Source organism: Cicer arietinum, chromosome 8, assembly GCF_000331145.2.
Source record: "Cicer arietinum cultivar CDC Frontier isolate Library 1 chromosome 8, Cicar.CDCFrontier_v2.0, whole genome shotgun sequence".
NCBI classification, from domain to species: domain Eukaryota; kingdom Viridiplantae; phylum Streptophyta; class Magnoliopsida; order Fabales; family Fabaceae; genus Cicer; species Cicer arietinum.
The window spans coordinates 25,400,985-25,415,849 of record NC_021167.2 but is presented as its reverse complement, the minus strand read 5'-3'; the positions used below and the strand labels follow the sequence as shown (position 1 = coordinate 25,415,849).

The 14,865-nt window shown below is 27.8% G+C and overlaps 2 protein-coding genes across 2 annotated transcripts; both read left to right on the top strand.

Annotated features, from left to right (window-relative positions):
• The first annotated feature begins 992 nt into the window (after positions 1 to 992).
• Positions 993 to 5,333, top strand: LOC101495196 (uncharacterized protein At1g24485-like). The gene is made up of 7 exons (XM_004513288.4): positions 993 to 1,652; positions 2,471 to 2,943; positions 3,194 to 3,326; positions 3,436 to 3,504; positions 3,769 to 3,840; positions 3,938 to 4,009; positions 5,015 to 5,333. The coding sequence occupies exons 1-7, from the start codon at positions 997 to 999 to the stop codon at positions 5,226 to 5,228; spliced, it is 1,689 nt and encodes a 562-aa protein (XP_004513345.2). The 5' UTR covers positions 993 to 996; the 3' UTR covers positions 5,229 to 5,333.
• A 4,980-nt stretch (positions 5,334 to 10,313) lies between these two features.
• On the top strand, positions 10,314 to 14,829 carry LOC101494659 (UV-B-induced protein At3g17800, chloroplastic-like). Its single transcript, XM_004513287.3, has 4 exons — positions 10,314 to 10,624; positions 10,729 to 10,872; positions 12,249 to 12,550; positions 13,772 to 14,829. Exons 2-4 carry the CDS (start codon positions 10,738 to 10,740, stop codon positions 14,589 to 14,591), a joined length of 1,257 nt encoding a protein of 418 aa, XP_004513344.1. The 5' UTR covers positions 10,314 to 10,624; positions 10,729 to 10,737; the 3' UTR covers positions 14,592 to 14,829.
• Positions 14,830 to 14,865: the final 36 nt, after the last annotated feature.

Genomic DNA, 14,865 nt, shown 5'->3' with positions numbered 1-14,865 from the left:
ACAAGAATGATTGAAGAGTGAATAAATTTGTATATATTTCTGTAGTAGTGACGTGCATTGCTACATAATAAAATTATAGCATTCCTAAAATTTGGAATTTGACTTCAAATTGTGAAATAGATTATTATATACTCAGCCCACCTATTATTATTCTGGTTGCCACCCACATATTTTATTATAGACAACTCAATTGATTAAATTACAATATATTTAGAAGTTCAGCGATAAGAGTTTGATATTATAATTTTAAAAATAAAATGTAAATTTCATATAAAATTATTGTAAAATAATTATTAATATTATCAATATTAATCATAATTTTTTTCTCTATTTAATAAAAAAAGAATTACATGACATTCTACACCAATTGACAGATATTTTCTGTTTTAATTCTATCTTGATCTTTGTTCCACTAAGATATATTTTGTACAAATGTGTGGGCTATGATCAGTAGTTAATTGGCTTAATTTTGGTGTGTTGGCCCTCATGATAAGATTGAATATCATCACCATGTACTTACGTTTTAATAGATAATTTAATTAAGTGTTTCTTATATAAACATAAATACTTATATATAAGTTGTTGTTTTTTTTTTACAATTATTGATAAAATAAAATTTAACTATTTTTATATAAATTATAAACTATTTTCGTAAATTATGTTGGAGAATGTGCAAAAATTAACTAATAACGGCTTATGAACATGTCTCTAAAATAGTTTAAGTGGTTGAACTGAATACTTAAACGAATTTAAAAATAAAATCTATAGTTGAAATCTTAATTATTAATATAACATATTAACAACTATAAAATATATGTAATATCTAAATCCTAAGTCAAATAGATATAACTTCAAAATCAACCAAAATACCCTTGAGTATTAATCCCAATCAAGAGTTAAATAATGAATAATTTTTGAAATACAACTTTGCTAGTTGGTCAACTATATACATATCATCAATAAAATCATAAAGGCATCATTATATATATCCAAAACATGTTTATCCTAAACACAACTCAATCTAGTTACCATCTCCTTCTCATAAAATTCTTCACAAACACATCCATGACAACCCCCTTAAGTTTTCTTTTAATCATAGCAATTTCTTTGCTTTTATTTTCAAAACCTTCACTCACAATCTTTGTGAGTATCAATTGTGGATCCTCTAGATCTTTCATTGATGAAAACAATATAAAATGGGTTGGTGATGATGATTACATTAAAAATGGGGTATCTCAACAAGTATATTTAGGTTCTAGCCCATTAAGCACTCTAAGATATTTTCCAACAAGAAAGAAAAATTGCTATTCTATCAAAGTTCCAAAGGGAGAAAAAGTACTTGCTAGAGCAAGCTTTTACTATGGAAATTATGACAATAAATTATCACCACCAATATTTGATCTTCAATTTGATGGTAACTATTGGGCAAGTGTTAATACATCAAGTTATTATTATGTTAATTATGAAGCAGTATATGTAACCAAGGGAAATTTCACTAGCATATGTGTTGCTCAAACAAAGCCTAAACAATTCCCTTTGATATCATCACTTGAAGTAAGAAGCTTGGACCCTACAATGTATAGTCATGTTGATTCCAATCATGCATTGATTTTGCAATGGAGATATGCTTTTGGTGGAAATAAAACTATAAGGTATTCCTATTCGAAAATAATTTATGCTTTTATTTTCAGTTATAAGTTTAAGAAATAATAAAAATAACTTTCACAATTGATCATTTAGTAAAAGTGTGTCTTAATGAGATAATTTTAGAAAGAGATGTAATTTTTGTAGGTAATTTAAATTCTTTGATATAAATTAATTGGGTTAGATGATAAATTTAGAAACAAATTTAAGAAATTTCATAAGGTATTTTATTAAAATTAAATTTAGGAAATTTCAAATATCACCTAAAATTTAAGAATTTAAATTCTCTCTTTACTTTATAAAATATTAATCTTAAAATAGTTTACCAAATTTACAAATTTATCCCTATATATTTCAAAATTTTGCACATTTGTCCTTATAGTATTTCAAATTTTGCAAATCGATCCCTCAACATTTACAAAATTTCAATTATGGCCTAAATTTTGAATTTTCATTTTAAACCATTTTTATTTTGATATTTATATTTTTTTTATCTTAAAACTTAACTTTGAGATTTATAAAAATAACTCAAACCTTATCTGAGCATACTCTATTCAAACAACAAAATTTAAACATAAAAATAATTCAATTAAAACATTTGACTTGCTTAGAATTTTAAATTTCAAAAAAAAAATTCATTTACTTTATCCAAACACACTCTAATGATTAAGTTTTTGACAATTCATATAAAATATGCTAAGATAAAAAGTTTTCATATATTTCGTCCGTCTCACAGTGAATATACTTCAAAATAGATATCCAGATGATATTTACATCGGTTAAATTATTTTGTATGTATCTGAATTATTTGAGAATTTTAAAATAGATATCCAGATGATATTTTCGATCGAATATGGACCCCTGCGTATGGTATCCTACTTTCTGAAGTAAAAAGTGAAGAAACAAGCTTTGACATAAGTACTTCAGAAGATCATCCACCACAAGATGCACTACAAAATGCAGTTGTTTCATCAAGCACTTCAGAATACATACAATTTATCAATAGGCTTCCACAAGAGGAACTTCCAATTTATATCAATGCTTATTTCTCAGAAGTGATGGAAAGTGCATTTGGAAAAAGATCAATTCAAATGTACATAGACAATAAGCCATTTTCAAGTCCTATTGTTCCTCCTCTTGGAAGTGTGAAAGAAGTTTATATAACTAATATCACTGCTTCAGCAAATACTACATTTATTTTGCAAGCTTCAGATACTTCAACTTTTCCTCCTTTACTTAATGCTCTTGAAGTTTATACAATTAGTGATGCATTTAATGTTGGAACAAATAGTAAAGATGGTAAGTGACTAGTTTTTTGTTTAGACCGACTTATTTGAATTTATTTCAAATTTTTTACAAACAATTTATGACGTATCCATTATATTTAGACACTTTATAGCTCAATGGTCCATTATGCTATGACAATATAATAAAATATAAATACACATTCTATAGAACTTATTTATACTAATTTACCATGAGTTTCAATTATTTTTCTATGCGAAATTTATATTCACACTTTTGCTATGTGTTTTCTTTGTTAAATTAGTGGAAGGTTTGTTACAACTACAATTAGCATTTGAAGTGCTTGTGGATTGGAGTGGAGATCCTTGTCTACCATATCCTTATAATTGGGATTGGATACAATGTACCTCTGATTCCAAACCTCGTGTAATAGCATTGTAAGTTAATTAATTAATATCATTTATAAATCTCATAAGTTATAAGTTATGTATGTATATAGTAGAACTAATAATTTGGTGAGATATTTATGTGACTGAAAAATCATAGGTATCTTAGTGGTTATGAGCTACAAGGCACGCTACCAGATTTTAGTTCCATGACTTCACTTGAAACCATGTGAGATATAAATTTGCTTTAGTTATTAATATACGCATTACTTATTCAGTAAGCATGTCATTGACTGTTGAATCGAGATTAAATGATTTATATTTTAAATTTATATTTATAATTTAAAAAAAAAATAAAATATACATTTAAATATATATGAACCATTTGATATTGATCCAACAACTTTGTGTTGTTGTATTTGTTTTGAAATGATTAATTAATAGCATTTTTTTTTTAATATTTAATAAATATTCAAACTTTTTTGAGTTGTAGTGATTTGCACAATAATACCATAGAAGGACCTATTCTTGATTTCCTAGGCCTCTTGCCTAATCTCAAGACATTGTAAGTTTCATTCTAATTATTAACATTTTTCTTTCAACAAATGAATCACATGCTTTGAGTTCAATTAAATGAAAACTTTTTCCTTTGATTTATGCAGGAACTTGTCTTACAATAGGTTCAATGGTTCCATACCTGCATCTCTTGTGAATAATAAGAACATTGAAATTGAGTAAGTTGATTTTTTTTTAATTGCATTAGAAAATGGAAGGAAGAAAGTTGGTTAGGGTAATTTTAATAGACATATAATATAGTTTCCTTATTCATTTTTATAATAAACAAATGTGTCAACAAAAATTAATAAATTGGCCAAATTTTGATGACACATTTGTCTCTTATAAAAAGCAACAAAGAAACAATATCATTTTGTCTCATTAGTTGTCAACATAAAATAAAGTGGAAGGAAAAAATTGATATGATATTTCTTATAAAAAAATTGATTAAATAATTAAATTGGTACTCGAAATTGTAGGTGTTGTTTAAATTAGTTTTTAAATTTTGTAATTTGATAAATAAATAATTGATATTGTAAAATAACAGTCATAATTTTTATTCTATAAACTTTTACTATTATAAACTATGATGTGACACATTAAATGCATATACATTCTTTTACGTTGATTTAACAAGTTGGTCCTTATAATTTTTTAAATTAGTCTCTATAAATTGTCAAATTTTATAAATTTGTCCCATAATTTTTTCAAAATTTCAGTCTAGGCTCAAATTTTTAAATTCTATTTTGAACTACTTTTCTCTTTATATGTATATTTTTTCCCCAAATTTTTTTAAATTTATAAATAATTCAACTTTAAATAAATATTTATTCTATTCAAACAACAAAGTTTATAAAAGAAGATACCTCAACAAAAACATTTAAAAATTGTTTAGATATTTCAAATTCCCTACAATTTTCTATTCCTTCCTCTAAACATATAACCTAAGAAATTAGATATATGGTCACCAATATATTACTAAATATTCACAATCAAATGTGAGACTTCTTGCTAATAATTGATATTTCAACTACTTCAATTATATATTTTTTGTCAAATAATCAAATAGTTAGACTCACATACATACCTTATATGTGAATAAGTAGAGAATTATGAATTCAACCCAAATTCTTACCTATCAATATATTTATAGTTTCTAACTTTGATTAATTTTCTTATTTTAGCACAACAAATAATTGTCTCTTGGGAATGAAGTGTCAACCTCTCAAGGATTCTCGAAGTAATCAGCCACCACCACCTCAATTTAATTCAGGAGATGATCCAAATATAATTGGTGGATTTGTGGGAAATGGAAGTGTGAAGAATAACAAGCTACTTATATTATTCCTAGTAGCTACTCAAACTTTGCTACCAATGATTTTCTTGAAGTTTATATGAGTTCGAAAAGATTATATTTCTTACATGATTAATTATTATGAAAATTATCAAGTAAGCCATGTATTGTGTGCCTCTTCTAAAAGAGTAAAACTTGTTTTCAATTAATTTATTTATGTAAGTTTTGCCTTATGTGTGTGTATATAAGGGATTTGTATGTCAATTCAATATCCTAATCGATTAATTTTATTTGAATTACGATATTGATTCATTCAAATTAATAAAAATTATATCGATCGAAAATATTATGATTTAAAATTGCTAAAATAAAAAATGATAAATCTATTAACAAACTCACACTTCTTAGGTTAATAGCACACAACGACATAATACCTACAAATATGATAAAATTGAAGTTTTTAAAATACTCATGCTTGTAGAATTGTAATATTGATGACACCAAAATTATTAATTGAATTTAGATTTGATATATCAATCTGAACTAAAAAATACTGCAATAAGACGGAAAAATGAAACATCACAACAAGATGCAAAAACAAAATATTGTACAAAGACGACAAATAAACACAACAACAAACTTACAAGATAAAACTACAAAAAAATACAAAAGATAAATTAAATATGTGTAGATAACTTATTTAGATAAAAATAAATAAAAAACGATTTTAGAGAAATGATTTGAATCAAAATACATCATAATTCATGATATTAGAGATTTGAGATACATCTTTTCTCCCAATGAATCGTGATTAATTATTTATATAAACATGACGGGGTATTCATAAATGTGATATAGTTGATATTCCATCTTCAAACGACACCTCTTTATGATGGTGGAGTTCTTCAAATATTTAGATACATATTCCTACAGTAGTTCTTGGAATTTATGTATCTCTTAAATTTTCACTAACTTATATTTATTTGGAAGTTGGAAATTTGAATTATTCCCCAACATATATAGTGTAAAACGATTGACATACAATATATGATTGAATTTATTAAACATTGTGTAAAAACGGATGAGATTTATTTATAGAAATTCACATATTTATAATTGAGAATTGCTACAGTACATTTATAAATTGAAGTATTTTAATATATTTATTCTCTAAATTAATAAATTAATGATATTTTTATAAATCAAATAATTATTTATCGACTTTTGTATTTTAAAAAAGACCATTTCATAAGAAATTTTATTTTAATGCTTATAAGTATTACATTAATTTTATATATTTTATCGTAGAAAAATTCAATATTTACTAGTATATATGAATAAAAAAAATTCAGAAAAATTAATTCTATTTTGTTTACATTTTTGACAAATAATATTTAGTTATTAATATGATTTTTTATATGGTAGAAAATATATATTTTTTAAACTTATTTTTCTATTAATTTAAAAGTCAAATGCATGATACATATTGAATGGAGACATATATACCATAGAATTTGTCTTCACAATGCATCGTTGACCAACATTTTCTTGAAAAGTTGGCATGTAAGAGTATTATTAATTGATCAACTAGCTAGGTTAATAAAAAAATACAATTGAGTTTTAATTTTTTAATAGACATTGTTAGTGATATTAGTAATCAAAGACGGATTTAAAAGTGTAATAGGTAAAGTGTCGGAGTCATTTATTATTTTTAATAATATTAAATATTTATCAAAACTACATAATTTAAAAATTGAAGTTAATGAGTTTTTAAGTTTTAATTCAATTAACAAATTTCGATACTGTTAGATTGAATGTTTTATTCTGGATTCGACCATGAAATTTCTTAGTTAGATGAATTTATTATATTTTTTTTATTATTATCTTCTTTTTAACTAATCCCTAAATCTTAAAAATATTTATAAAATAAAATAGGAACAAAATTAAATATAAAATCAAAGGCGTTGTTCTTAAATCTTTAACTCACACGATAAATGTCGATATTTATAAAAAAAAATCAAAAGTATCAATAATTAATTTTTATTTTTTATGTTAAAAAAATTAAACCAACCATTTAACATTGCTATTAGTTTTTTTTTTTAAAAAAAAAATCATTGCTTTCTTTACATTTATTAGCATAATTCTTTAGACCAACATTGTGTTACTATTCCAATTAGTAGCACCATTTACTTGTATATTATATATGAAAATTAAAATAAAATAAAAATTAATGAAATTGATACGTGAGAAGCATAACCGTCCTTATTTAACTTTTTGTATTTTGATTAGCTTAGTTACGTGGCTTATATAGTCTTCTGCCTATTAGCATAAAAAATCTAATATGCTATTCATATTTTGAAATTTGAATCAAATTTTGTTAACTTTCTGGTTGTAGGACGCAAGTTTAGACTTGTTGAAGACTCACTCCATTTTGTCTTCTTCTTTTTCTAAATCAATGATGACTTTTATGTAATAAGTGAGTTGTTTAATAGTGCATGAGAATGTGGAATTCAAGCACCGGTTGTTATTTTATTTTAAAATATGATTTAATTTATACATACTCTAAATATAAAGAGTTTATGTATTTATAGTGCATCGTAATTATTTGATGTTGAAAAAGTGTTTGATTATATTGCAATCAATTTTAAAGTAATTGATATAAGTGATGATGTGTTTATAGTATGATTATATGGCACAATCAATTTTAAAGTAATTGATATAAGTGTTTGATTATATGGCAATCAATTTTACAGTAATTGATATAAGTGATTATTTTAAATTACTTTTATTACGAGAATGTTTTTGGCAAATGATTAATAATAATAAGTTTAAATTTTATATTGGATCTATATCTACAACTATAGTTTATGTTTTTGCACTTTTTTTGGCTTTCGTTCGGGACTTCTATTTATCTATTTAAGTGTTTTTATTTTCAAAGGAAAACCTTAAAATGTGTGTCTTATGCATATTGTTGATCGTTTTAAAGCCAAAATCTCATCCTAGAAAGGAGCAATTCTATCTATAATGGGCAGGGTGTAGTTGGTGAAAAGTGTTATCCATGATATGCTTTTGATACATCTTTTGTTTGTATTCTTGTTCATGCTCGTATAAAATCTTTAGACACCTTGATTTAGAATTTTATTTGGTCTCATAACTTCTCTTTGAAAAAGGTGGTAACAGTAGCTTTGAAAAAGGTTTGTCAACTCAATGAAGATGAGGGTATGAGTTTGCGCTCTATAAAGACCACCAATAGTGCTGATTTATTGAAGCTTTCATGAGAATTCATTTATTTATGTACTAAATAGTCTAGTACGATGCACAGTAAAACTCTTTGTAATAACTCTCAAATTAAATACCACATTTTCTCCTTCGTCTGGCTAGGTCTTCTGGCTCATCTTTCTTTAATTCAATAAAATATTTCTTGGCAGTTTGGATATGGCAACAATATCAAATTTTTGAATGATTATTGGTTGTCTCGCGCAATTTCTGATTTGTTAGGTATTCTTGTAGAGATTCATCCATTTCTTTAGGATGAAGTTAAAGATTTCATTGTTCATGGCATTTGAACTATTCCCAACATGTTAAACTCCACTTTTGTGTGTAGTGACATGGATAATGTTGTTATTCCCAAGTTTGAAGCCTATAATCATTTAATGTGGTCTCTTTTTAACTTCTAGTAATTTAAATTTCAAAGATGCGTACACTTTCCAATGTTCTTTTGGCACTTCTACTCCTTGGACTAAATTTATATGGAAACATTGTGTTCCTCTATCCTATTCCTTTATTCCTTGGAGAATATACCATGACAAGATGTCTACCAATGAGAATCTTAGAAAAAGAGGTTGTATAATAGTTTCGATTTGTTTTCTTTGTAGCCAAAATGCTGAATCTACTCAACATTTTTTCTTTGACTTCCCCCTTTACCCAACAACTTTGGTTATGAATTTGGAAAACCCTAATGACTAACTTGTTCAAATCTTTTTTTTTTTCTTTCAGTTTTGCAAGTGTGCATGTCTAATTGGAGCCCTGAATTGCGAGATGTTGCATATTTGTTGTAGTTAATTATTCTGGTGCATTTGGTTTTGTTGGAATCATGTTGGATTTTTCAACAAGGACGTTCCTCTTCACCATACGATTTATCTGATTACTTCTAATGTGTCTATGTATAGAAACTATAGCTCTCAACACATATACTTCCCATCTGAGTCATTTGTGCAGCATAACTTCTTCGCCACAACTCACTTACCAAAAGCTCCAAGAATTATTCAGGTCATCTGGTAACCTCCTCCTTCCTATGATAAAGTGTAATTCATATGAAGTTGTTAAAGGTAGCCTTAAGCCCTTAACTTGTAATGGTCTTTTCATAAATTGAAATGCAACTTCGCTTGACTGTTTCGCAATGCCTCTAAGTAGTCATAATGCTTTATTTGCGGAGCTTATGGATGTCTTATTGATAATTAAGATAACTTTTGAGAAATGATTGCATAACCTTTTGTTATAGTGTGCTTTGAGTTAAGTTGTTGCTCATTTTCATAACTCTTAGCTTATCTCTTTGAGACTTCAAAATAAATGGAAAAATTGTATTCATATTACCTCCCTGACGAGGCTTTACTGTTCACATATTTTTAGGAAGGAAAATTTTTGCATTGAGTTATTGTCAATTTTGGTATCTCTAAGTAGGATTTTGTCTGGTGGAATATTGTCTCTCCTTTTATCTCGGAGAATTTTTTACAAATTAGATTAATCTTCATAATTTTAAATTCTCTTGATGTGTTTGAATTTTGTTGTTTTCCTTACTTCGTTTTGTAGATTTTTCTTTTATTTTTATTAATAATATATAATGTTGCAAATAAAGTTTGCGGTGCTTTGAAGAAAAAAAATTTAATTTCTAATATATTTGAAAATTTATAACAAAATCAATATGTTTGAGTCAATCAATTTTTATTTATTTATTTATTTATAAATTATTATTATTTTTGTATATTGATGAATTTAATTACCATGCAGTTTTAGTGTAAATACATGCTCTCCATAAAAAATTATTTAAATTTGATTTCAAGTACAGTACTCCTAGTATATATTATTTTTGTTAGTTAATTTGTTCTTAGTTTCTTAACCGCAAAGTATTTGCCAATTTGTTATACGTTTGTCATAAGTATGCTAATAGAGTCCCCAACTACTTCCACGCATTTTAAGGAGGTTGAATATTTTTTTCCAGCATTTTTGTACATTTTACGTAAAAAATTGTATTTTATACAAAAAAAATTCCGACAATTATAATTAATTTTTAATTTGCAATCATGCTATATTATTATTAAATTAAAAAAGCCTGTTCAGTAAAAAAAATAAAATAAATAATCCGTGGATTTGTTGTCTTGTTTTATTCATTTGACTGTTACTGTAACACCATCTCAACTTTCTCTCTCAAAAAAATCCCATCTCTTTCTCTCTCTAGGGTTTCATCATCGTCCATATATTTCTCCACCATTTCCCCAACAAGGTACATACTTCAAAATCTTCATCTTCATTCACAATTCATCATTTTTTGTGCATTTGTTCTTTTTTTTCTTCGTTCATTGCACGCTCATTGCTTTATTATCACAGTTGTTGAAAATGGAAGCCACACGAGCAGCGTTAAACTTAACGGCAACTGTTCTTCCGTCATCTTCACGTCCGTCTAAGCCGTCAATGTTCGTTGGAAGATCCACTGTTTCGCTATTTCGTTCCAATTTACCGTTCTCCTGTAAGGTATCGAATTGCTGCTTTGATTTTTTTTTTTTTAAATTTTGATTTTTGGTTGCTATGATTGCATTTTATGTTTTGTGTGGTTGGTGAGAATAGTGAGTTTGATGAATTGTAGTTTTTTTGGTTCCATGCTTGGTGCAGTCAGAATTGATTCAGGAGGTGTAAAATTTATTTTTGACATGTTTGGTTGCTCTCGAGAATAATTGATTTTTTCTCTAGAATTGATTCTAACTTGAAGTTAAGATCTATAGCTTTTGAGTTTCAACTTAATTTTTAAGATTGATTTTTACACTGCAATTTATTGTTCAACTCACTTATTATGTAAATGTATCCAAACGTAAACCACTTATATTCAACTCACTTTTAAGTGAAATTAATTTTACAAAGTTAATTCAGTCAAAATCAATTTTTGTCGCTGTGGAACCAAACATCGGAGTCAATTTGGATATGCTTTTGAAAAAAATAGATAAATTGAAATAATCCTACAATGATTACAAGTCATCTACTACATTTGCCTTAAATATAGGACACCGACAAATCATGAAAATTTAGAAAGTTTGTATAGTAATATGAAATTTGCTAATATTTGTATTGTTTTTTCAAATTTTAACTTTTAACATTATTTTTAGGAGACAAAATTTAATTTGTCTTCGCATCATAATATTTAATTTTAGTTACAAAAAATGATGGAGAATATATTGGGGTGTTTTGGTAAAAAATAATTCTCAAGAGGGTACTGAATTATATTTAGGATTAAGGTGGTAAATGGTAGCATTTTGCATATGCTGAAATGAACTTTTGCATCTCGACATTGTTAGATGCTCTTTGTTAAATCGAGAAGCTTCTGTTAGCCCGAAAGTAATCCTAACTTGGCCTTATTGTTGATGTGTTTGTTAAGATGAGCTCGAAATTTGAGTTGAGCTCATGCTTCTTGTTAGTTATAGCTTCAATTTTCTTGATTTCATTGTTCTATCTATAATGGGATGTGATATGAGTACAGGAAATATAAGATATAAGTTATCTTATAATTTTATTTGGGAGTATACTATTTTTTGTTAATTTTCTATCTAATATTTTTAACGTGTTTTTTATATACTTTGATTTAATGTTGCAGCTCTGTTTTTTTTTTTTATTTAAAAATTATTGTTGGTGTTTAATTTAAATTTTGCATAGAAGATACTTTGAGATGCTTTTGTTTTCATGTGAACATTTGATAATTGACACCAGTTCTATATTGTATTTCTTTGTGCTTGGAGTGATTGACTTGATAAACAGCCATGGTGTTCATTGTGCTTTCACCAAATAAGCTTATTTTATTTTAACACATGAGATTTAAGGGTTTATTTGTATGCTCGCTGACTGTTTTTGGTGGTGGGTAGCTGCACGCTTCTGTACCTAGCTCCAAGCAAGGCCATGGGAGGAAACTTTCCGTTGGAAGTAAAAGGGTTTTTGTTGTTAGAGCTGCATCATCGTCTGCAGAGTCATCTGGATCTAGTTCTAATATTGCCCCACTGAAGCTGGAGTCTCCAATCGGGCAGTTTCTCTCTCAGATTTTGGTTAGTCACCCACATCTCATGTCTGCTGCAGTGGAGAGGCAACTAGAGCAATTCCAAACCGATCGTGATGGTGATGAACAAAAGGAAAAGCCTTCTGCTTCAGGAACTGACTTAGTTTTGTACAGGTTTGTTTTAAACTTGATGACATCTGATATTTTGCTTTATTACCATATATTGTTCATAAATCATGTAAAACTTCGATAAAATGTCTTCCATGGATCCCTTAATTGATAGATGCTATATTTCACTTAAATATTTCAAGTATATTTACCTGGGCTTGTTTACTTTTATCATTTTCAATGATTTATGGTTAGGAGTTTGAAGGTGGAATCTTGGCTATTAGTATGCCTATCAGTGGCTATTGGAATCTGCACTTTATTTTTTTTCATTCTGCATCAAATCCATCAGTGTAAAATATGGCCAGCATTATTATTTTATCTTCGCATCTAACGTGTATGCGAGGTTTAGTTATCTAGTGCATTTTTGTAAAATTTTTATGTTGTTTTTGTCTGTATTTAATTGTATTGATCTATTAGAGCTATACATTCATAGAGTGGATTGTAAATTTGAAACATAATCGAAAATAATGTCTAATGGACAGAAACTTAGTATACAAGTTCATGTTTGTAGTCTATTAGGAAACCTACAAAATGTTTTAATGACCTGGCAATGAGATAAAGTTATATATTACTGTAAGGAACTTTAAAAAATCATACTAAAAGAACTAAATCAATAATCAATGATAATGAAATGTAAAGTAAGAGAATTTTTTACAAAAGTAGATAGACTGAAAATTTCACATCATTTGGTTTCACTGAATGACTATTTAAGACTTCTGAATCACATTATTGTGAAACAAAAAACTGAGCAGTCCTCGCTTTTATCTATTATACAGGTTTTAATTGATATACTTGACTCCTATATAAAGTTTGCATTTCATGTACATTTCAAATGTCATCAAATTGTTTTAACAAACCGTTTGGTGGAGAAATACCGTCTGTTTCTAGTCTCATGAAATGCACAATAAGTAATCAGTGAATTTAAGTTACTCTTTATGAAATACTGAATTTACTTGTGAAACAGATCTGCTATTTTTTATTGATGTATTTGTTGAGTCAACTGTATTTTGTTTGAATCAATAAAACAATAAGATATGAATAGAAAAATATTAGTATTGATGAATGCTTTTTATCTCATAAGACAAAAATATTCATAATGGTTTTTGTTTCTAGCTGTTTTCTATTGTGAAGTTTTTCATAGTTGTATGTAAAGCCCTGTGCTATGCTTTTTTAAAAAGGAAAAAATGTGGGGTACTGACCATTTAGCTGGGTTCAAAAATTTTACAGGAGAATTGCTGAGGTTAAGGCTAAAGAGAGGAGAAAAGCTATAGAAGAGATATTGTACACATTGGTAGTGCAGAAATTTATGGATGCCGATGTTTCTTTAATACCCTCCGTAAGACCACATCCTTCCGGTCAAGTTGATTCATGGCCTAGCGAAGATGGAAAACTTGAGGAGCTTCACTCGCCTGAAGCCTATGAGATGATCCAAAGTCACTTGGCTCTCCTTCTGGGTAATCGAATTGGTGATTCAGCATCTGTAGCTCAGATCAGCAAACTCAGGGTAGGACAGGTCTATGCAGCATCAGTAATGTATGGCTACTTTCTTAAGCGTGTTGTCCAACGGTTTCAGCTGGAGAAGACAATGAAAATTCTACCTGATGCAGAAGAAGAGAGTACTATTGGCCAAACTATGGAAGACGAGACAAGAATCGCTGGTCTTGAGATGCCTTCTCAAGTCACGCCCCACCCAGAAGTCCCCACTTGGTCCGGAAGCGGCATCAGTTCAGGTGCATTTGGTCAGGAGACAACAGTTTCTAGGTTGCGCTCCTATATGATGTCCTTTGATTTAGAGACATTACAGAGATATGCAACAATTAGATCCAAAGAATCTGTCAGCATAATTGAGAAGCATACAGATGCATTATTTGGAATACCAGAAATTGCTGTAACAGCAGAGGAGAAAATCAATTCTTCAAAAGATGAAATCATCAAAATTAGCATTGGTGGTTTGAAAAGACTTGTTTTAGAAGCTGTTACTTTTGGTTCTTTTCTTTGGGATGTCGAAAGCTATGTTGACTCAAGGTACCATTTTGTGCTAAACTGAGTTCTGCTCACTCCATTCATTCCAAGGGGAAAAATTCATATGGCTTGGTACTGAGTATTGACCAATTTATTGGCACAATTGAAGTCCAAATACTTTTAACTTATTGGTCTTGTATATAATGGATCTGGCTTTCATTGAGAATGAAAAATTGTCTACAAAGTCAGATATTTCAATTCCTATTTGTTTAGTTTATGTCATCAAATCAAAATCCTTACGAATAAATGAGTAGCTTTTGTTATGTCTTAGGCAGAAGGATTAGCTCCATTTCAAAAGT

Coding starts and splice junctions, on each gene's coding strand:
- LOC101495196 (XM_004513288.4), top strand. CDS start 997: ATGTTTATCCTAAACACAACTCAATCTAGTTACCATCTCCTTCTCATA. Junction 3,327..3,435: donor AAACCTCGTGTAATAGCATT/GTAAGTTAATTA, acceptor GAAAAATCATAG/GTATCTTAGTGGTTATGAGC. Junction 4,010..5,014: donor AATAAGAACATTGAAATTGA/GTAAGTTGATTT, acceptor TTCTTATTTTAG/CACAACAAATAATTGTCTCT.
- LOC101494659 (XM_004513287.3), top strand. CDS start 10,738: ATGGAAGCCACACGAGCAGCGTTAAACTTAACGGCAACTGTTCTTCCG. Junction 10,873..12,248: donor ATTTACCGTTCTCCTGTAAG/GTATCGAATTGC, acceptor GGTGGTGGGTAG/CTGCACGCTTCTGTACCTAG. Junction 12,551..13,771: donor ACTGACTTAGTTTTGTACAG/GTTTGTTTTAAA, acceptor AAAATTTTACAG/GAGAATTGCTGAGGTTAAGG.